This window comes from Myotis yumanensis, unplaced genomic scaffold (genome assembly GCF_028538775.1).
Source record: "Myotis yumanensis isolate MYYU_CA2020_CCGP unplaced genomic scaffold, mMyoYum1.0.hap1 SCAF_10, whole genome shotgun sequence".
In the NCBI taxonomy this organism is placed as follows: domain Eukaryota; kingdom Metazoa; phylum Chordata; class Mammalia; order Chiroptera; family Vespertilionidae; genus Myotis; species Myotis yumanensis.
The window spans coordinates 81,788,859-81,809,195 of NW_027223761.1; the positions used below are offsets into that span (position 1 = coordinate 81,788,859).

General features: G+C 61.5%; 1 protein-coding gene across 1 annotated transcript in view; it reads right to left on the reverse strand.

Moving 5' to 3' along the window:
- Window positions 1-20,337, reverse strand: part of DSCAML1 (DS cell adhesion molecule like 1) — a 328,142-nt gene that overhangs the window by 73,244 nt on the left and 234,561 nt on the right. Inside the window, exons 4-8 of the mRNA XM_070426135.1 lie at window positions 18,730-18,876; window positions 13,003-13,281; window positions 9,431-9,706; window positions 7,821-8,117; window positions 5,901-6,173 (exon numbers count right to left, since the gene is read on the reverse strand). Coding sequence (XP_070282236.1) covers window positions 5,901-6,173; window positions 7,821-8,117; window positions 9,431-9,706; window positions 13,003-13,281; window positions 18,730-18,876 — 1,272 coding nt within the window. The remainder of the gene's footprint in view (window positions 1-5,900; window positions 6,174-7,820; window positions 8,118-9,430; window positions 9,707-13,002; window positions 13,282-18,729; window positions 18,877-20,337) is intronic.

The following is a 20,337-nucleotide window of genomic DNA, read 5'->3' on the forward strand; positions in this document are numbered from 1 at the left end:
ACTGAGGCAGCCTTTGCATGACCCCTTCCTTGGGCATCTGGGGGGTTCTGCCAGGGCAGTAACTAGGCAAATTGTAAGAGTCCAACTCATGTTTGGCAGGTGAGAGCAGTGAATGAAAGAATGTCTGTAGGTCATGCCCAGGGCTGGTCCTAAATGGTTACCTGTGAGGTGGGCAAGGGGTGGTGAGAGCACAGGGTGGGGTTCATTCAGAAAAGGAGGGGGCTCTGTGCTGCTCCTCAAGGGGCTGGTTTTGCTAGGGTTCGGGAGCTCCTCCCGTGGCCCCTCCAGAGCCAGCTTCTGTGGGTGAAGAGCCTCTGGACAGGGAGCTGCAGCAGCGAGGGCTGCGGGGCAGGGGCGGGGGGGGGGGGGGGGGGGGCGGGGAGGGCAGGGGGCGGGGGCTGCGGGCAGGGGCGGGGGGTGGGGAGGGCAGGGGGCGGGGGCTGCTGTGGGGAGGTGCCCAGCCTGCAGGGCTGTGCTCCCGGGAAGGGTGGTCCCGCGAACATTTCCACGGAGCACAGGGCAGATGGAGACGATGGATGGAATTAGGCAGGAAGCTTGAGCTCAGGCAAGAGGAAAACGGTCTCTCTCGGTAAGAAGGGATTTAGATAACGGAACAAGTTTCCAAGGCAGGTTAATTCACTAATTAACTGAGTCATCTAATATTGATGAAGCGCCTGCTCTGCGTGGGCTTCGCTCTGTGTGGGCGCGGGAGGCAGGCACATCCTCACAACACAGACAGAGGCTCCGGGACCGTGTCCGCCACCATGAGTGTTGGACAAGCACCGTCCGAACGTGGAGGCGCTGGACTCAGAGCAGAGTGCCCTCTAGTTGGGCGGCTGCAGCTTCATGGGGGAGGCGGCGTGGGGACTGTGAGGGAGCACACACACGCTTTAAAGTATGTGTGTGTGTGTGTGTGTGTGTGTGTGTGTGTGTGAGAGAGAGAGAGAGAGAGAGAGAGAGAGAGAGAGAGAGACACCGCTGAGAGGCAGAGGCCAATGGGTTACCAAGTGGAACATTGTGGCTCCTGGACAGACCACCGAGGGAGGGTTGCCAACACCCCTGGGGAGTCAGATGTTCCCCGGGGCTGGCTAGAGCCTCCGCTGACCTGTGGGGGCAGGTGGCCAGACAACGCCGAGACCCAGGCAGGCTCCTGCCCCACTCCCTGCTGTGGGCTGGTGGGGAGTGAGGCTGTGGGGGGTCAGGGTCCCCTTTGGGAGGAACGTGGGCAGCGCCGCACAGAATCCCTGGCTCGGGGATGGCCCTCGGAAAGCCTGCAGGTGGGGGCACCCTGCCCGAGGGGGCAGAACACAGAGGGTCCTGGCTCCTCGCTGTTCGCTGAATACTAATACTAGGGAGTGGGGGACCGAGGAGCAGGGGTGGGGCTCTGGGCTGTGCCTGCAGGCAGCTGCCTGGGTGGGCTGCTATCTCATCTGAATCGACAGGGCCTTCCCCAGCGCTCAGTGGGGACATGGCTGGTTGAACGTGTCCATTTCCCCCTGGGAGAGCGTCCCCAGCAGCCAGGGCCCTGACTCCTCCGTGGTGATGGCCGGGGCTCTGCAGGGCCGACCGCAGCCCGAATGGTGGCCACAGGGGCCACGTCACCAGGGACTTCTCTCCGGAAGCCCTGCTCTGGCTACAGTCCTCTGGGCAAGAGGGCAACTCGGTCAGGACAGGTGCTGGCACAGTGAGGCGGCTGCGAGGCCACTGCAAGACTCACAGCCCTGCCTGGGAGCGCGGCAGAGGGGGCAGGTGACTGCCAGCCCGGCCTGTGGACACTCTGTGTCTTCATCCCTCTGAGACGGAGCCTTTGGCAGAGGATGGGCGCTGGCGAGTTGGAGCGTCTCCTTCCTGCAGCAGGGACGTGGGGCAAGACCTCGCCTGGGAGCCAGGCCAGACTGTGCTCTACACCGTGACCTGGGCAGGTCGCCCCCTCACCACCCTGCTCTCCCCCGAGCCTCGGCACCCCCATCTGCAAAGTGCGGGTGGGGGTGGGGTGGGGCCAAGTCATCTCTGAAGCCCCAAGGCCGGTTTTGCAGTCATAGCAGTCATAGGAGAAATAACTCCTCAGGGCGGCCTCCCCTGCCGCCCGTGTAAGATTGCACACCGCTCACTCCACCCTCTGCACTCTCCCTCCCACTCCGATCTCCTGTCATTCCCCCCAGAGGGGCTTCCTGAGGGCAGGGCTTGTGTGCCTGCGCACAGCACAGGCCCGAGTGCCCGGAGCAGGGCATGGCCAGCGTCGCTGAGGGAATGGCACCGTCGGCATCTGAGCCCTGTCTGGCCACTAGGACGATGCTGCCCGTTGGTGTGCCTGGCCCCTCCGCCGAGGAGCAGGGCTGCTGGCAGCAGCTGCCTTGGTGCCCCCGCCCCAGCACACCTGGGCAACCGGCCTCGGTGAAACCACTGTGCCCCCTCCTGTGGATTCTGGTGGGTCCCTCCAAACAATGCCTCTGCCAGGATCAGGCCTGTGGCCAGGTGGGGGCTTGCTCTAAAGCCTGGTCACAGCAGCCGCTCACTAGGGTGGAAGAGGCCTCCTCCGCAGGTCCCACCTGAGGAGCCGGGGCAGGGGCTGAGCTGAGCAGCGAGGGAAGGCTGCATGGGGGTGGGGAGTGCGGGCATCGTGAATGAGGGTGAGGACGTGTGTGAATGTCAGTGTGTCTCTCTCCCGTTTGCTCTCCACAGGACTTGGCACCCTCCCCTGGTCTGGCCTCGTGAGCTGGGCAGAAAGTCTCTCATGCTCTTGCTTTGGCTCCAGCGGTCCCGAGAGGCCCAGCGGTGGGGATGGAGATGAGGCACCCGGTGGCAGCGCTGCCTCCTGAGTGAATGAACATCCGGCCCGCGTGCCCCGAGAGGCTTTTATGCTACCTCATTTTTCAGATACAGGGCGCCCTAAGACCCCAAATCCAGGTGGGACCCATGGGCCCTCCTCTGAGCATCCTGCCAAGGATCTTTGGATGCCCAGACACAAACACTCGCCTCTCTGCAGCCTGGCTCTCCTCTGCCAGTCACTGCCCCACGTACCACAGTCCGGGAGGCCCTCAAAGCATCCTCGCCTTCTCTCCCCTCAACCCCTCCACCTGGCTGGGCAATGTCTCCTATGGCATCACCTGCAGCTGCCGTTCGTGGCTCAGGAATTTGCCTCACAGGAGGCCATGGACAGAGGAAACATTTGTGTACATGTAACTGCCAGCACGTACGATGGACATGTATGTGCAGGTGCGGACAGGTTGCATGTACCTGCATATGGTGTGTGCCAATGTGCATTGCTTTCATGCACACAGGTCTCTGCACACGTGTGTGCATGCATGTGCATGCAAATCTTGTGTGCTCTGCTCTTGGCTCAGTGTTTCAAAATTCATCAGAAGACAAGCAGTCCCAGAAGAAATGGAGTCAGCACTCATTTTTCCAAATCCTGGAGCAGCATGGGCTTTGCCCTGCCCTGTGCACAGCCCTGACACCCAAAGAGATGCGGGACTTCCAGCTGGTCTTGAGCTTCTAGCACCCGCCTGCCCGCCTGCACCTGGCCCTTCCCAACACTCGGGGTTTCGGCTCTGGTCCTGGGGGAGGGGCGCGTGTCCCAGCCAGGCAGTAGGGGTGGGGCCAGTGCCCCTCTCCACACCCGCACCTCCTCTGCCTCCTCTCTGAGGAGCTTGGGGAGCAGCATATCAGCTAATCAGAAGCGCCTCCTAATCAGTCCTGACAGCTTCTTTGCAAAAGTGCATTCTAATGAGGTGGGGAGGGGGGCAGGGGAGAGAGGGGCACGGAGGGGCCCAAGCTTTGGGAGGGGCAGGGGCACAGGTCCTGGGAGCTCCTCACACTGTGCTGCTTCTTGGTCTGGAGAGGAAACAGGTGAAAACCCTGCTGGGGCTGTTTTCAGCCTTGGAGGGTGGGATGTGGGAGTGTGGGCACAGGCCCTGGTATGCCCGCCACATCCCTGCCGCAGGAAAGTCACGCAGCCTGGGTGCTGGTGCGCGGGCTCTGCCTCTAGGAACACACACACCACACACACACGCACACACGCACACGCACGCACACGCACACACACACACGCACACGCGCGCACACGCACACGCACGCACACACACACGCACACGCACACGCACACGCACGCTCCCTCCCGGGCTGGGAGACGCTGTCACTCAGCACCGCACTATCTCAACAGGCCCAGCGAGTCGCTCAGACGGAAGGCATCAGATTCAATTCATTAGGACTGATCGCTCCCTGAGTGGGGATGAATAATTGATGAGCAGCAGCTTTCAGAATGTTCCGCGTGCTCCGCGCTCGCTGGAGGCCTGTTCTTTTTTTTTTTTGTTGTTGTTTTTAAGCCAACAAACCAGGCCACATGCTCCTGGTGCGGGTGGTCTAAGGGAGCGGAGGTTAGATGTTCTAATATGTGATGTTTACACCGGGAACTCTCGGTCTCCTGCTTGTAATGGGAATGGATCCAGGAGGCCCGTGATGCTGGGAGGGGCCACCAAACGGGGCTGTGGCCTGGGGGTCGGAGGTTCCCGCCAGCACCAGCTCCCTGGGCTGGGCAGAGGCCTCAGGCCGAGAAGGTGGCCGCGGTGGCCCGCAGCCTGGCTGGGAAGCAGGAAGGCAGACGCCATATGGGCCCCCGGGCCTGAGGGAGCCACAGGACACCCAGTTCTCGGGGCTCAAGGGAAGGCTTCCCAGGAAGTCACTCTAAGCCAGACGGCTGTCTAGCTTCAGCTCAAGAAACACACATAGTCTAGCGCTGTGACAGGGGCGGGTGCACAAGGAGGCATGTGCCAACGAGGGCGACTGGTGACAAGGAGCTCAGGAGAGAAGCACCCGCCACTCCCAGATGCATGCACCTGCTCGCCCACTGCGGGCTCGGGGCCAAACCAAAGGCAGTGTCCACCTCCACACTCGTCCTTCTCCCAGACCTCCCTCTTCCTGTCATAGGCCTTCATTCCACCTGCGTCAGGAGCTTGGGACCCTCTGGGGTCCCCTGTGCCAGCGACCTTCCCCCAGGGCCCAGGCCAGCTTTCTTCTGGAGTATGTGTCCCTGCCGCAGGGGCGACGCTGATGTCCAGGTGTCCTCCCCGGCCCTGTCTCTCCTCCTGCCTCTGCAGGTTGTCCCGGGAGCTTTCCTCCTCCTGTCCTGCCCTGCCCCGGCCCTCGGTCCTTCTGGGTTAAGTAGAGGCTGCCTGGCTTTCCCTGACCTCTTCCCAGCCACGCCTGGCGGGTCCCACCTCCCCATCCTGCCCCCCGAGCAGCCAGGCTCCCGGCCCAGACAGTCCCCAGGCCTGCGGCTTCCAGGAGTGGATGTGGGAGGGAGCTTCACGCACAGGCACCGCCCAGAACCAGGTGCATCCCTCGTTTTTTCATGCAGCCATTTACTCGCGCATTGGTATTCACTCACTGGTTCATTCCACCCACGGACAGTTACTCAGCGGCTCCCAGGTACCAGGCTGGGGGCTGAGCTCCAGGAGGTGCTTCCTAGGCTTTAAGCGGCATCAGCAGGTCCGGAGCCAGCCAGTCTGCACCCCAGAAGGGAGCCCGGGACCCAGCGCCTGCTCCCTGCACCCCGCCTCCTGCTGCCTGCACGCTCCTGGCTCCCGCCCCCCACCCCTCGCCGCCTCCTGCCGGCCTCTGGTGGGCCCTGCCTTCCATGCTGACGTCCAGGGACCTACAGAGCCTGCCATCTCTGTCCTGGCCTCTCTCCCTGGCTCCTCTGGGGTCAGTGCTGTCTTGCCCTGCAGCCCATGGAGCAAACCTGAATGCAGAGGTCCCCGTGGCCTTGTGTCCCCGCAGGCGCCCACCCTGCCCTGCCCCTCAGACTCCCTGCGGAGCCTTGTCCCCCGTGGTGTCCCACCCGCTCAGATGCAGAGGCCACGGCCCCCGTGGCCGGCCGTACGGCTGGGTGGCGGGCCTACCTTTGACGGCCACGTGGACGCTCTGGCTGATGGAGAGCTGCGGCTGGATGAGGACGCTGCACAGGTACTCGCCCTCGTCCATGCCCTTCTGCACGTCCGTCAGCTTGAGCGTGCCGTTCTCGAACACCACCTGGCGGTGATTGTCCGGCAGCAGCAGCGCGTCCTTGTACCACTTGATGGAGTAGTAGGGGTAGCCGATGACCCTGCAGTTGATGAGGGTGTCCCGCCCGGCGACGGCCGTGATGTTCCTCATCGCCCGGATGCTGGGGGGCCCTGGCGGGGTCAGGAGGGAGGAGAGGAGGGGCGGGCGGTGGTCAGCCAGGGGCAGCCGCTGCCTGGGTGCTGTCCTCAGTGCTGGGCTCTGAGACCACCAGGGGGCGGAAATTGCTGGTGGGGAGGGGAGGGTGGCCTTCATCTGGAGGCAGAGCCTGGGACTGGGGGCCCCACGGTCTCTCCAGGACTCGGTTACTGGCTTCAAATAGTTGCAAACAGACAGGTGTCCATTCCTGCCCAGGCACGAGCCCATCCCCGAGGGAGGGCACAGGAGGGCGCTGAGCCTCTCCGAGAAGGGCAGGCTTGGGGGCGAGTCCTCATTTCCGAGGCGATGAAGATTTGGGGTTAAAATGGAAATGTGGACATGCTCATTTTCATTCAATTTGCCATAATGCTAGCTAAAGGGCAGTAGGGAGGTCTTCATTGGATGAACTGATCATTTTCTTTCCACAGATAAATGTGCTTGGTCACGTGACGGCTCCGTGGGGGTGCACTGGTCACACGGGGAGGGAGTGTCGGCACTGGTCAGTGGGGCAGATGGTCCTGTGGGGGTGCAAGGGGCTCAGAGGCACCGTGCAGGGCGTGTGGACGGGCACAAGAGGCTCCAGGCTCAGGCTCCCCACCCAGGAGGCGAGGAGCTGCCCCCGGGACCCTCCCAGGACCTGTGGCTCTGTCCTTTGCAGATTCAGAGGGAAGGGCATGGCGGCCAAATGGAGGGCATGTTCTTCATGTGGGGTTGGAGACCTGCTTGGCACAGGTGACTTAGCATGATCCTCCCGCCCCTCCCCTCCCCACGGCAGCCACCAGCACCCCTGGTCCAGAGCCCCCCTCTTCCCTTGGGCCTCCTCTGTGCTTGGGTCAGAGGTCACTGGTAGGGTCAGATGAGGGCCAATCTGACGTCACAGGCTGCAAAGGGCTCCAGAGGAGATTTCTCATCGCAGTGACTTGGAGAACTGAGACTTGGAGAACCTGAGGACTCCGCCCCTTGGAGTTGCCTGTCGTGGGGTGACCCCACCCAGCTGGAGCCTCCTACTTTTGATGGCTAGAGCCTTCCGGGGTAGTGAGGAGGCAGACAGACGATTGGGAAGAGAGGATGCTCCGGCTCCTGCTGCTCACACCTCCTGGAGCATTTGGGGGACGGCTCCGTGGGGGTGCACTGGGAACACAGCTTTGGTGGACACCCCCGTCAAAGATCAAGCCTGGCCCCTCTGCTCCTTCCCTGGCCTGTCCTGGCAAGGCCCTGGTGTGCTGGTGGATGCTGGCTGGGCGCTTATATACCTGGGGCCAGAGAGGTTGAATGGGGGAATGGGGACGGGCTCAGGGCTGGTTGCAGGAGAGAAGGGAAGAGGAGTGGAGTGGGTGAGGATGCCAAGGCAGTGAACTGTGCCAGATACACACACACACACAGACTCACACAGACATACACACACAGACACACACACAGACACACACACACACACACACACACACACATGGATGGACGATGGGACTGTGGAGGGCAGGGGAAAAGGGGAGAAAGAGGAAAGAGACCTCTACTAAAACCAGAATGACAACTAATCACAAGTACCAGTCACCACAAGAATGATGAGGACCACAGAGATGGCAAAGGAGCGCAGCCTATTCTGATATTTAAATGTAGACAGGCACCTCTTACGTTTATTCGAGCCTGGTATTCGGCACTGCCCACCGAGTTCCTCGCGGTGCACCGGTACACGCCCCCGTCCCGGATCTGGGGGCCCGTGACGTTCATGTGGCTGATGGTGGTGCCGTCGGACATGGTGTACTGGTTGGTGCGGTGGCTGCCGTCCCGCACGATGGGCTCCTCGTCCAGGGCCCAGGTGACCGTGGGGGGCGGGGCCCCCTTGGCTGCGCACATCAGCGAGAACTGCTCCCCGGGGTTGACCACCTTCTCGCTGAAGGAGGAGACGATGCGGGGCGTGCCGTCTGCAGGAGTGAGGAGCCCCTCAGGGTCACCGAGCCGCTGAGCAGCCATCCCACCAGCGCCCCCCCGCCCCCCGGGAGGAGGGGAAGCAGTGGCCATGACAATAGAAGGAACTCTCAGGCACATCGGTTTGCGCGTTATCATAAATCCCCGTCAGGCGCCAGCCACTGCTGCACAGGGTTTGAATCCTCCCTCAGTCGCTTTAGCTCTGTGTCTGCGGGCAAGTTACTGAACCTCTCTGAGTCTTTCCGGCTCGTCTCCATAGAGGATGGTGATAATGGGGATCTGAGTATGAATTCCTATCCGGATGCTGCAAGGTTTAAATGAACTAATGCATGAAGGATGCTTAAGACAGGACTTTGCAAGTGCTTCCTAAAACATGACTCTCAGCTGTTCCCTTTCCACGCTCCCTCCTCCCGCTATTAATAAAGACAGAGGCGCAGAGGTTAACTGTGTGTGGAACCGGGACCTGACCCAGCCGGACCTGTGGAGTGGGGTTCATTTCTCATTCTGGCAGGAGGGGGTAGGGGGTGAGGGGTGGGGCGTGATGGTGCTCCCGCAAACAGCCTCAGTTTGAGGCTTAAAGTGCAAGCCGCCCAGAGGCCGTGCTGCGGGGTCTGCGGCTGGGCCTGGTCTGGGCCGACCCACAGGCTGGCCCAGGAGGTAGCGGCGCTCAGCTGCCTGCAGGGACACTGCCCTTGTTCCCCACCCGGGAGAGGAGGAGCCTGGCCTCCTGCCATAAGGGTTGGTGTAAAGGGTAAAACAGGCATTAAAAACCCCAAACAAACATAAAAAGAAAGCGAGGCAAGTGTCACATGCACTCCATACCCACCCACATGTCACAGCAACATGCTGATGCTAACCCCACATTCTGCCAGTCTCAGCCCCTGCCCATTTCTGGGGGCCCTTATCTCAAACGTGGGGAGAGCCGGTGCCTGGCGGAGCCCTGGTGCCCGCTGGGTCACTGCCTGCTCTCCTCTGCCTCCTTCCTGTGCCCTCACTTCCGGGTGTCCCTCTGCTCTACTCCCTGCCCTTCCCACCAGCCTCGCCATCCACGGCCCTGCTCTAAGCTGACGGCACTTCACCTTGGGCAAGTGACCGAAAACCTCAATTTCCTCAACTGCAAGATGGCCCCATTAGTAAAGTATCTCCCCCCGCGCCCCTGGGAGGATTAACTAAGACAGGCATCTGCCTGGGCGCAGGAAGAGCTGGTACACGCCTCCCATCCGGGCAGGCAGGGCGCCTGGGCCTGGGCACCTCCCGGCAGGGCTTTGGGAGTCCCAAAACCACCCTCCGAACGGGCTGCCCGGCTCACCCTCCAGCACCACGACGGCGAAGTCCTGGGCGGTCTGGGCCTTGCGGGTGGCGAAGCACTGGTAGGCCCCCGAGTGGCTCTTCTGGGCCGAGGCGATGAGCAGCGTCTCGTTGCTGAGCCCGCGGATGGAGATGGCCTCGTCGGGCAGCACCGGCTCGGTGTTGCGGTACCAGCGGATGGTGTACTCGGGGGAGCCCATTGGTGCGCAGGAGAGGATGACGGTGCTGCCAATGCCGGTCTTCAGCTTCTTTGGTGTCAGGGTCACATGGAGGGGGTCTGGGCCAGGCCGGGGAGAGAGGGGGGCAAATGGGGGAGAACAGGGCTCAGTGTGGGTGAGCGTGGCTGCGGGTGCACCGTGATCACCAGAGGCCCTGGTGCCAGAGCCCTGGGCGGAGGGGCTGGGACTGGCGAACCCCCCTCTCTGGGCCTCACCTTACTCATCTGCCAAATGGCAGTCAGGCCAAGAGAGGCCTCCGCACCTGTTGTTCGGAGGGGCTGTGCTTTCTGGGGGTCCTTTGCTCTTGGGGCTGTGGTGCTCCCTGCAGCTCCTGACCCGCTCATCATCCTGCTGTCACCCACCCCAGGCGCCAGGGAGCACCTGGACCCACCACTCACCTCTCACCACACAGAACCAATCCTGCCTTCTGCTGGTCCGCCTTCTTTGATACGCCCCAGGCCACCAGCCTCTGGCCTGCCCCCGGCAGTCTGCGCATCCCTGCCTCCCGTCTCCCGTCTCCCGTGTCCCCCCATCTGGCCCCGTGCTGCCGCCTGCCACTGCCCCGCTCAGAACTTCCACGGCCCAGCAGCTCAGGGGGCGTTCAAGGGCACCAGGTCCTACGGGACCTGCCCCTCGTCTCAGGAGCAGCCTCTGAGAGGCAGCCTGCCCACAGGTCCTGCACCCCATGGGCTGCTCCTGCCCTAGGCCCTGCCTGGAGTGTCGTCACCCCTTTACCTAGTTCCTTCTCATCCTCCACCCTGAGCTCAGGGGTCATCTCTCCCAGGAAGCCTCCCCCTCCCCCCCGCCCCGCCCGCAGGCTGGGTTCAGGGTCCCGCTTCAGGCCTCCCTGGGTGCATTAACACCATTGTAAGCACGTGGTCTTTATCACCTCTTTGTGTCTCTCTCTCCCTAGACCAGTGATGGCGAACCTTTTGAGCTCGGTGTGTCAGCATTTTGAAAAACCCTAACTTAACTCTGGTGCCGTGTCACATATATAAATTTTTTGATATTTGCAACCATAGTAAAACAAAGACTTATATTTGTGATATTTATTTTATATATTTAAATGCCATTTAACAAAGAAAAATCAACCAAAAAAATGAGTTCGCACGTCACCTCTGACACGTGTGTCATAGGTTCGGTTCGCCATCACTGGGCTAGGCTGTGAGCCACCTGAGAGCCAGGCCATCCCTGACTGGGGGCAGGGGATTGAGCCTGCAGCTGAGGTGACCAGAATCGAACCTTGACCTTTCTAGCTTTCTATCCATACTGCTCCCTGAGTCCTGTCTATCGATGGTCGCACTGGCCGCCTGGTTCCCAGCCCCAGGTGGCTCTCTCCCTGATCTCCATGGCCCTGAGGGCCTAGCGAGGAGGCCGAGACCCCTCCAGGGAGGCAGCCGACAGGAGATGAGACACAGGTCCGTCTGGTGGGTGCAGCCAGCCTGGGCCCGCCCATGCCAGCTCTCCCTCCTGGCTCCGAGCCTCTGTCTGTGCCCAGGAAGTGCCAGGGCCCAGTGAGACAGGCAGCCCCTGCTCACCCGCCAGGCCTCCCGGCCCTGCCAGCCGCGCTCTCCTCGCTGCCCTGCTGGGTGTGGAGGCAGCATGGGGGGCGGGGGGGGGGCCTTGGTTGCAGAATTGGGGGAAGAGTAGGAAAAGCACTGCTTTCCCCTCCGTGACCCTGGCCGGGAGGGGCTCTCGGAGAAGACGGAAGACAGAGAGAAGCCATGTCGCTTCCCTTTGAGTCCAGGTCTCCAGCCTGGCTGTGGGGGAGGGTGGGAGCTGAGGGTCCGAGGAGAACAGCTGTGCGTGGGCACAGGGCTGGGCGCCTGCCACTGTGGGCAGTGACTTACTGTGCATCTGTGCGTGTGCCAGGATGTGAGCATGCACAGCAGAGGGATGTGTGTGCACCCTGCACATGTGCACGCGTGTGCGGGGTAGTGTGTGTGTGTGTGAGTGCCTGCTTGCCTGTACGTGCTGTGGACACCAGATTACCCAGAGTCAGGTTTGCTCATTTTCCAAGGATTTGGGGTTATGTCCCGACCTGTTCCCTGAGACCGTGTATGAGTGTGAGTGTGAGTGTGAGTGTGAGCGTGAATGTGTGTGCAGCAGGAGAGTGGGGAGGGGGAAGGTAACGTGGACAGTGCTCAGTGCAGGAAGTGGGGGGCACCCTGGCCCTCTGTCGGCCTCTCTGCTCCTGGCTTGTGTGTCGGAGGAAACCCAGTCCCTGGGGCTCCTGGCACTCTCACCCTGGGGGTCTCATGTCACTCCCAGAACATGTCCTGGGGCTCCTCCTGCTCTTTCAGGGTCTTCGTGAGCTCCAGTCGGGAGGGACCCCTCAGCAGAGCAGATCAACACATGGAACTGTCGGGCCCCTGGGCTGTGCGGAGGAGGCTGGCCCCCATCTGGCTGAATGTGGCCCCTGGCCCCGGAGGCCGGCCAGGGGGGATTGGGCTCTCTGGTCCCCCCAAGGGCCTGCATGACCTGCAGCTCTGTGCTCCTGAGACCTGGTGAAGGGGGTGGTGTGGTGGGTGGTGACGGGGCCTCCACCCCCCCCCCCCCCAGGTCGAGTGACCATCTTGCTGCCATCAAGTACCATGTTCAGGACTCAGGCCACTGCTGCCCCACGGGAGTGAGACCCCCGAGTGTCTCCGAATCCCGGCCCCACTACTGCCAGCAGCTCCTTGCACCCAGAGAGCAGACACTCAGAGTCGGACTTGGTGCCAGAGCTAGGAGGGCCTCTTCACGTACAGAGGACACTCGGAGGCGGGCCGGCGGCAGTGGGGGAGAGAGGGGTGGTGCAGAGCATGCCCTGGGCCTCACCAATCCTGCTCCAGGGGTCTCCCCTGGCATCAGCCCTCTGCCTCTCCTCCCCTCTGCACCCAGGGCCTCTCTGCTCCCCTGGGGCCCTGAGCTGGGCAGGAAGAGGAAGGACCACCCCCGAGGGACACCTGGGCTGTTCCACCCGTGCCTGATGGGACAGTTCTGTTCTCTTTAATGCAGCAACGCCCGCTGGTTTCCCTTCGTACAGACACTGTCTCCTTCCACACGCCAGAAACCCTGCAAGCTTGTCCCCATGACCCTCTTGGCCCACCTGACCTTGTGACCTCTGGGAGGTAGGAAGCCAGGGATCACGATCCCATTCACAGACGAGGGCACCGAGGCTGTGGTCACGGGGTGTGACCTGCCCATCGTGCGGGAGCCAGAGGCAGGTCTGCTTTGCCTTTCCCAAACAGGAGACACTCCCCAGGGCGGCCCAGAGGCAGGCGCAGCTGCCCCCAGGCCCCTCCCCTCCCCTCCTAGTGCCCTTAAAGGCCACTGTCAAGGACAGGGCTGGAAGAGCAGCCTCCCCACTCACCTATGACCGTGAGAGTGCCTGTGGCCTCCGCTGAGCCGAAGGTGTTGGTGACCTCACAGATGTAGGTGCCGCTGTCCTCGGTCCGCAGGTCGCTGATGGTCAGCCCTGTGACGTGGTTGGTCCAGCGGTTGTCGGCCGGGAGGGGCCTGCCATCCTTGAGCCAGCGGATGGCGGGGGTGGGGTAGCCGGAGGCGGTGCAGGGGAGCTCCACGGTGTGGCCGGCCCACACCTCCTGGGAGTGGAAGCTGTCCAGGATGGCGGGGACGGACTCAGCAGGGTCTGGAAGGCAGAGTGTCTGGGTGGCCCCGGCTGGCCCTGGGCTGGGGGCCGTGGGGCTGGGGGAGGGGAGGCAGCACCCGGAGCAGGCCCTGCTGCCCACTGGTGCCCAGAGGAGCAACACCCAGTGTGCGAGGGTTCTTGGTGTCTCCCTGAGCCAGGCGCTGGCCCAAACTCTCCCGCTCCTGCTGGACGGAGGCCCTGAGACCCCGGGCCGGGAGCAGGGGCTGGGGAAAGACAGGCTGACGCAGCTAGAAGGACAGACAGGGAAGAGCCTGAGGTGCAGAGGGAGAGTGCACAGCTCCTCACACCGCAGCCCCACAGGCTGGCCAGCCTCGGAGCAGCGAGTCCCTGTGACATGAGCGTCATGATGTCTGGGGCTGGCGATGATGGGGAAGGCTTGGTCTGGGCCTCAGCCTGGCCTGCGGGTGCCCCTCAGGATGGGGGACAATCGCCTGCCCTGTCCCGTCACCCCCCAGCAGTCGGGCAGATATGCACTTCCCCAGCACCCAGAAGGGCTTGGAAGCTAAGCCTTCTGCAAACAGCCTCTTTGCCCCCAACAAGTACCCACTGTTTGCTTTTCCAAACCAAGAGAAGGCAGTGGCGCAGGACCTGAGCCCTGGACTCCGAGGCCCAAAACCTGAGCAGGCAGGTCCGTGCGTGACGGCCGTGCCACTTCCGAGTGGTGCCCGCTGCTCGCTCAGGCTGGCGCTCACCCTGCCAGGCCTCCCCGGGCTCCTTCCCATGGGGCCTCCTGCTGTGACAGCTCCTCAGGCTCCGCTGCATCCACAGGACACAATGCACTCCTGCCTGAGCTCCAAGGCCCCATGATTAGCTCCCGCCGCTCTCCTGGCCTGGCCTCTACACTGCCTCCCGCCCTCATCTCAGCGCTCCCACTTGTGCCCTCCCGCCCTCATCTCAGCGCTCCCACTTGTGCCTGCGGGTCCACGCTGTCCCCACCTCCGGGGCCAGCTCCTCCTCCTCATCCTTGGAACGGCGCCCCTGCCTGCCTCCCGGACAGGCCACTCTCGCTGGGCTCCCAGAGCTTCCTTTTTCCTTCATTTTATTTTTAAACAATCTCCTCTTTTTACAGAAACACTTCAAAGTGTAATATATACTCCTGAAGGTGTGGGCGAGTGTACAGTATGTGAAAAGGGAGGTTCCCCCTCCCACCCACCCACCTCTCCCAGGAGAAGTCACTGTCACCCCGCATGGCCCTCGCCAGCAGCAGCGAGCACCAGGCCTGTATCACCGCCCAGAGGACTGAGGGCACCTCGGGGCAGTGTGGACCCATTGCTGCGTCTCCCGGGCCTGGCACCGAGCAGGTGTCTGAGGAGGATGAGCAGGGCATGCAGCATGGGCGGGCAGGTCCCCCCGCTGCAGAGCCTCCCAGGCTCAGGCACCCGCAGCGCTGGCTCAGGGGCCTGGTGGGCTCCCCTGGATGAGGACCTGAGACCAGAGCGAGGCAGCGACCTGCCGGGGTCAGACTGCAGAGCCCAGAGCAGAACCCAGGTCGCCCACACCTGGCTCAGCAAGTGGGATGGAGGTGGACTCATCCAATGCTGAGCGCACTCAAGGGTGACGGAGCCCCTGGAGCCGCCTGGGCTCAGGGCAGTCCCCTCGTCCCAGCTCAGCTCCCCCGGAGGGGACCGGGCAGACATTCTCCTTCTGGGCAGGACTTCCTAGAGGCTCTGCTCCCTCCCACCTCCACTGCTCTCGCATGAGCCCCGCTGGGACACAGGAGACCCTGCAGACACCGGGGTCATAGGTCACCAGTGCCCTTGGGCTCGCATGGTCCCTCAGCACCTGCTTCCTCATCTGCACGGGAGGTGGGGGGGAGGGCTGCCTCCAGCCCTCGTCAGGCTGTTGTAGACAACATGGCAACGTGTGTGCCAGAGCTCGACGGACGTGGCACCCCTGCCGTGTGGATGTGGCACCGCCATGCAGATGTGGTACCACCGTGTGGACGTGCCACCATCGTGTGGACGGACATGCAGGGCAACTGCTCTCAGGCCTCCCTGCCTGCCAGTTTCTGCAGCTCTAACCCCGCCCCCTGTGGGAATGGTTGGGATAAACAAACCCGGTGCCAGGGAAGAATTACTCAATGTGACACTTAATTGATGCAAAACACACAAATTCTGTGGCACACTCGGAATTTACAAGCGGAGGGGCTGACAGGCCGCGGAGGAGGGGCAGGGGATTAATCAGCGAGTCTCAGGCGTGAAATTAGATTCTGAGCGAGAGAAACCGCTTTCCTTCTCGGGAGCGGAGGATGCGCTATGGCGTGTGCAGCCAGGACTCGGCATTGCTGGGCCAGAGCGGGGCTGGGGAGATGGGTGATGGGGAGACGGGGGCTGGGCCCCGAGAAACCCCGGGTGCTGGGCTGGGCGGAGCATCCAGGCGCCCCGGGAGGCTGAACAGCGCTGCCCGGAGGACGCCCCAGACATGGCTGCGGCCCTGGCCCTGGGCTCTGTGACCTGGGAGCTTGTTCTGGTCTCAGCCTCTCTGGCCCTGGGTCCCTCTTTTGCAAAAGCCCACGACACGGTGCCCGAAAGCACTTGTAACCGGAGGAAAGCCCGCTGCCCGGGGTTAGTGTCAGGCTGTGTTTTAGGGACTCACACTGTTCTTGCAACTGCCTCCTCCTCTTAGGAAAATACAAAACATGGAAGTTGTCCCCCGCCCCACGCCGGGGAAATGTAGGAGTAAGAGCCAGCAGCAACAGAGCAACAGCAGCTACAACAGAGCAGCCTCTCCCAGGACCTGCCAGTGCCAAGCACCCCACCAGGCTGCCTGCAGCGGGACCCTATTTAATTTTCACGACCCCTCGCGGGCACATTTTGTCACGCCCACCTGACAGAGGAGGTGGCAGAGGCTTGGAGACTTCATTTCTCTGATGCTGGATGCACAGCTGGTGCGCAGTGGGGCGAGGCCGGAAGTGTGGCTGCTGCATGTCATGGCTCCCCTCTTCCCTCCCTCTCACTCCATCAGTCACTGAGGATGAAGGAGCTCTGACTTGGCTGTGGCCCTCGCTCTCATCCATGCCCACCCATAGCGCTCAGCCCGCACACCGGCCCCACCTGTTCTTCCTGCCTTTGGGCCTGGGAGCAGGAGGGGTAGCCATCCCTTGGGGGTGTGCCGGGGTCAGACCCCTCGGCCACCAGGTGCCTCCGCCCAGACACCCCGCTACCTCTCCCCATCCCTGGTCCAGCTGCTGGCCCAGAGCTTCTGGCTGGGCAGGGCCACGCCTTTCCAGACACAGCTCCAGGGGCTCATGGGGCTCTGGCCACAGAATGAAACATCTCAGCTGAAACCCCCAGTCCCTGGGACTCATTCCCACCCTCAACTCTGGAAGTGGGTCTGAAATGACGAGGGCAGTGGGGATGGAGGCTGAGGCCTGACAGGCACTCCCACCCCATTCCCCCCTCCATGGCCTCGCTCCAGAGCAGTTGCATTTTTGCCAAGACAAGCAGCTTGCAGATCACCTCTCAGCATCCCATCCCGTCACAGCAGGGCGCTCCCCTGGCTCCCTTGCTCCCTTCCCTTCCCTCCGCTCTCTGCTGCTCCCTGCAGGTCCCCCGAGCCTGAGCCTCTCCCCTTTGTCTGGGTGCCTTCCTGTCCTTATTTCTGTCTCTCCATGCGGGCTGTGTGTCTGATTCTCTGCCCACTCTCTCCTTCTCACAGCTGGTGGGCCATAAAGACAGAAGGAGAAGGGCTGTCACACCCTCCAGTTTAACAAGTGTCTTTTCTGAGGGAATCTCGTTATTCCCCTCCAAAGTGGAGGTGAAGTTAGCAGGATGGAGGGCTAAATATTTGTGCCAGGGAAAGGAGCAGGCCTGCAGGAGGCGGGGTGTCCGTGCCTGCCCCACGCTGTGAGAGCGAAGCACCATGCACAGACAAGTCCCTGTGACCTGGAATGGAACCACTGACACATTTGGGAATGAAGTGGCTCAGCCCTACGTCCAGCCCCGAAGATGGAGCCGCGTAGTGCAGCCCCCTGCCCTCACCCGATGAAGCACAGCTCCCTTCGGCATTGGTTAATTCCATAACTGTGTCCTGGGCACCTACTAAGTGCCAGGCATAGGGCCAGGTGCAGGAGGCACCAGGAGGCATCAGAGAGCCCGATCCTGGCCCTCCTGGCTCCTGTCCCCTTGGTCTTGCCTACAAATGAGAGGGGAACCTGGCAGAGCCACCTGCTGGCCAGGGCAGTCCTCCCCAAACCACACCACATCAGAGGCGCCAGCATCAGAGCGGTCACCCGGTCTGGCTCCTCTTCCAGAGGCCCAGAGAGGTGGCATGATTTGGGGGCGTCTAGTCTCCAAACCAGGAGTCTGACCATCAGTCCACCCTCCTTCCCAAGGCCGCTCCCATCCCATCGCTTCAAGAGCAGAACTTTTCAAACTGCAGCCACAACGGTTAGGAAGTTGTCACACCCACGGGGCGAGGCTGTGGCCAGCATTTAGATGAACTGGTTAGGAAAGAATGCCACAGGGAAGGTGAGAGCACGTGGCCTGCAGGTGGCAGGAAGCACCAGCGACTGCGAGGCCCTGAGGAGCACGTCTGGGGGCCGCAGCTGGGAGAGCAGGTCCCTGAAAGCCGGCCTCCAGGGGCTCCATGCGCCCCTCTTTGCTCTGTGGCTGGGCATGTGTGTGGGGCTCCTCTGGCCCTTCCCTAGGGGTCGGCAGCTGGGGACGCTGGGGTCAGAGTGCGAGTTCTGGTAAAGCGCTGGGCTCCCCTAAGCCCTGCTTTTCTCACCTTTGAAATAGGAAGAGCAGCACACACCTCACGGGCGAGGGCGTGCCTGACAGCACAGGAGGAAAGCGCTGGCACCCGGCTTCAGTGAATATTAGCCTCCACCCTCCTTAAGCTGTAGTCAGCACTCCAGGAGAGTCCTTTATCCAATGCAGACAGATTGTGTTTACAAACTATCTCCTGCCTACTTTCAGATGCTGTGAGGTGGGCTACCACAAAAAATGTAAATGTACTTATAAACAGATAAAATAGAATCTTAAGAAATACTTAGAGATCGAAGGAAAATAAAACAGCTCCCTAATCCAACCTAATCTAATGGAATCAAAGCAAATCTAATCATTATTATGGTTGAGCATCAGATTTTATCTATGAGCTTCCTAGCAGCAAAGGCAAAGAAAGAGGCGGGGGTGGGGGGGTGGGGGCGTTTCCGTAACGCTCATTGTTTGATAAATAGTGACACAGTTCCTCAGGAGAGTGGGCCTCCCTCAGGTATAGACGCCTCTAAATAATTCCTTTTTTGCATCCTCATATGAAGGGCACCCCAAAACAAACTGGGCAAGGTTTGCCCCCGTGGTTCCATACCAGTCCTTTAACCTTCTCTGAGACTCTCTGGTCCATGGTGTGGACATGCCCAGTCCCAGGGCTGGGCTGGGGTGCCCTCCCTCCTCTCTTCCTCCCCCCCCCCCCCCCCCCCCGGCCTACCTGTCACAGAGAGGCGGGCCCCGTTGCTCTGCCGGGTCTCCCCGCTGTACTTGTGCTTGGTGATGCAGCGGTAGGTGGAGAGGGCGTCCTCCTTCTGCACGTCGGAGATGTACAGCCCGCCGTGGAAAGTAATAAAAAACCTGTTTTCTGGAGACACAAGCAGGACGTGTCCTTTACTCCCCCATCTGGGCAAACCACTGAAGCAACTCAGGCGGCAGCTGGCCCTCTCCCGGCCAGGACTACTGCCCAGGGGGAGGAAGGGAAGGGGAAGGGGGTGAGGTTGGTGCAGCCTCCAAGGCAGGGTAGCATCTCCAATAGATGAGGAATCTCTATGTGCAAACACATGGAAGTCACAGTAATTGTTCCTTTAAGTGAAACGCCTCAGGGTTTTACAGAAAGAATGGGGCTTTAAGGTCAGAGGAGATCCGGGTTCCAATCTGACTCTTATTGGCTGTGTGACCTCGAGCAAATCACTTAACCTCTCTGAGCCTTATCTGTACAAAGAGTTGCAAATAATACTTCAAACAGTGGCTGTAAGGATTAAAAAAATAACCAAGTGTCTGGAACACAGTAAGTGCTCATCTGGAGAACAGGATCCTCATCTGTACCTCTTTGCAAGCGTGTGCAAAGGTCTTTCACAGGCTTTGCTCTTTTGTTCTTACAACTGTGAGAGGTGCCTCTCCATGGTCAGGACACAGCCAGTAAGTGGACTGGGACTCAGGCCTTCTGGCTCCCAGCTCTCCCTCTGCATTGAACTGAACACAGGCCTCAATCCTCTTCTCGCAATTTTAATCACTTAATTCACTCAACAAGCAAATACTGGGGCTCAGCTACCCTGGGAACAGGGACCTGGGGATACAGATACACACCAGCATTCAACACACAGTTCCTGACCACCATCCTGCGCAAGGCCGAGCCCAGGCCGGGTCTCACCTGTCCTGCCCCTCCACAGACTTTGTCAGGATGTGGCAGGGAAGACGGAAGGACGGAAGGACAGAAGGACAGGCAGCAGTGCACCCATTCTGCGGATGCTGACAGCTGTTTCCACTCAGAATGGAGCGGGTTTTCTTGTCCAGGGTTCTCAGGCAAAACCTGAACTGGAGCGAGTCGGGGCTGATTTTGAAAGGGGAGCCTGTGGACCTGAGCGTTGGGGAGGGGCTTGCATTTGGCTTTGGGCTCCCTCAGCTCAGGTCCGTGTCCTCCCACCCCAGACCCAGCGGGACCGAGACTGAGCACTGACTCTGCTGCTCTCTGGGGGCCTCGCTTCTTGGCCAGGTGGGCAGGGGAGACCCCCGGCTGCCACTTCCACGGGGAGGGCCTGGCATCAGGACCGTGATGCTGACCGAGAAGGAAGCTGGGGAAGAGGGTAACGCTGGCGCGGGGAGGACCTGCTGACCCCCGGGGAGGCCCTCACGGGGAGGCAGGCTGGGTGCTCCGTGCCCTTCCCATCCTATTATGTAGAGTCAGCACCCCCCACCGCGGGCTGCGTGGCCCCCTCAGCCGATGACAAGAGCGCTGACACTGGCTCACCCTCCTCACAGGGACATTTCGTGGTGGCCCACCCTCCACGCTCGAGCTCACAGTCTCGGCATCTGGAGGTGGGACACT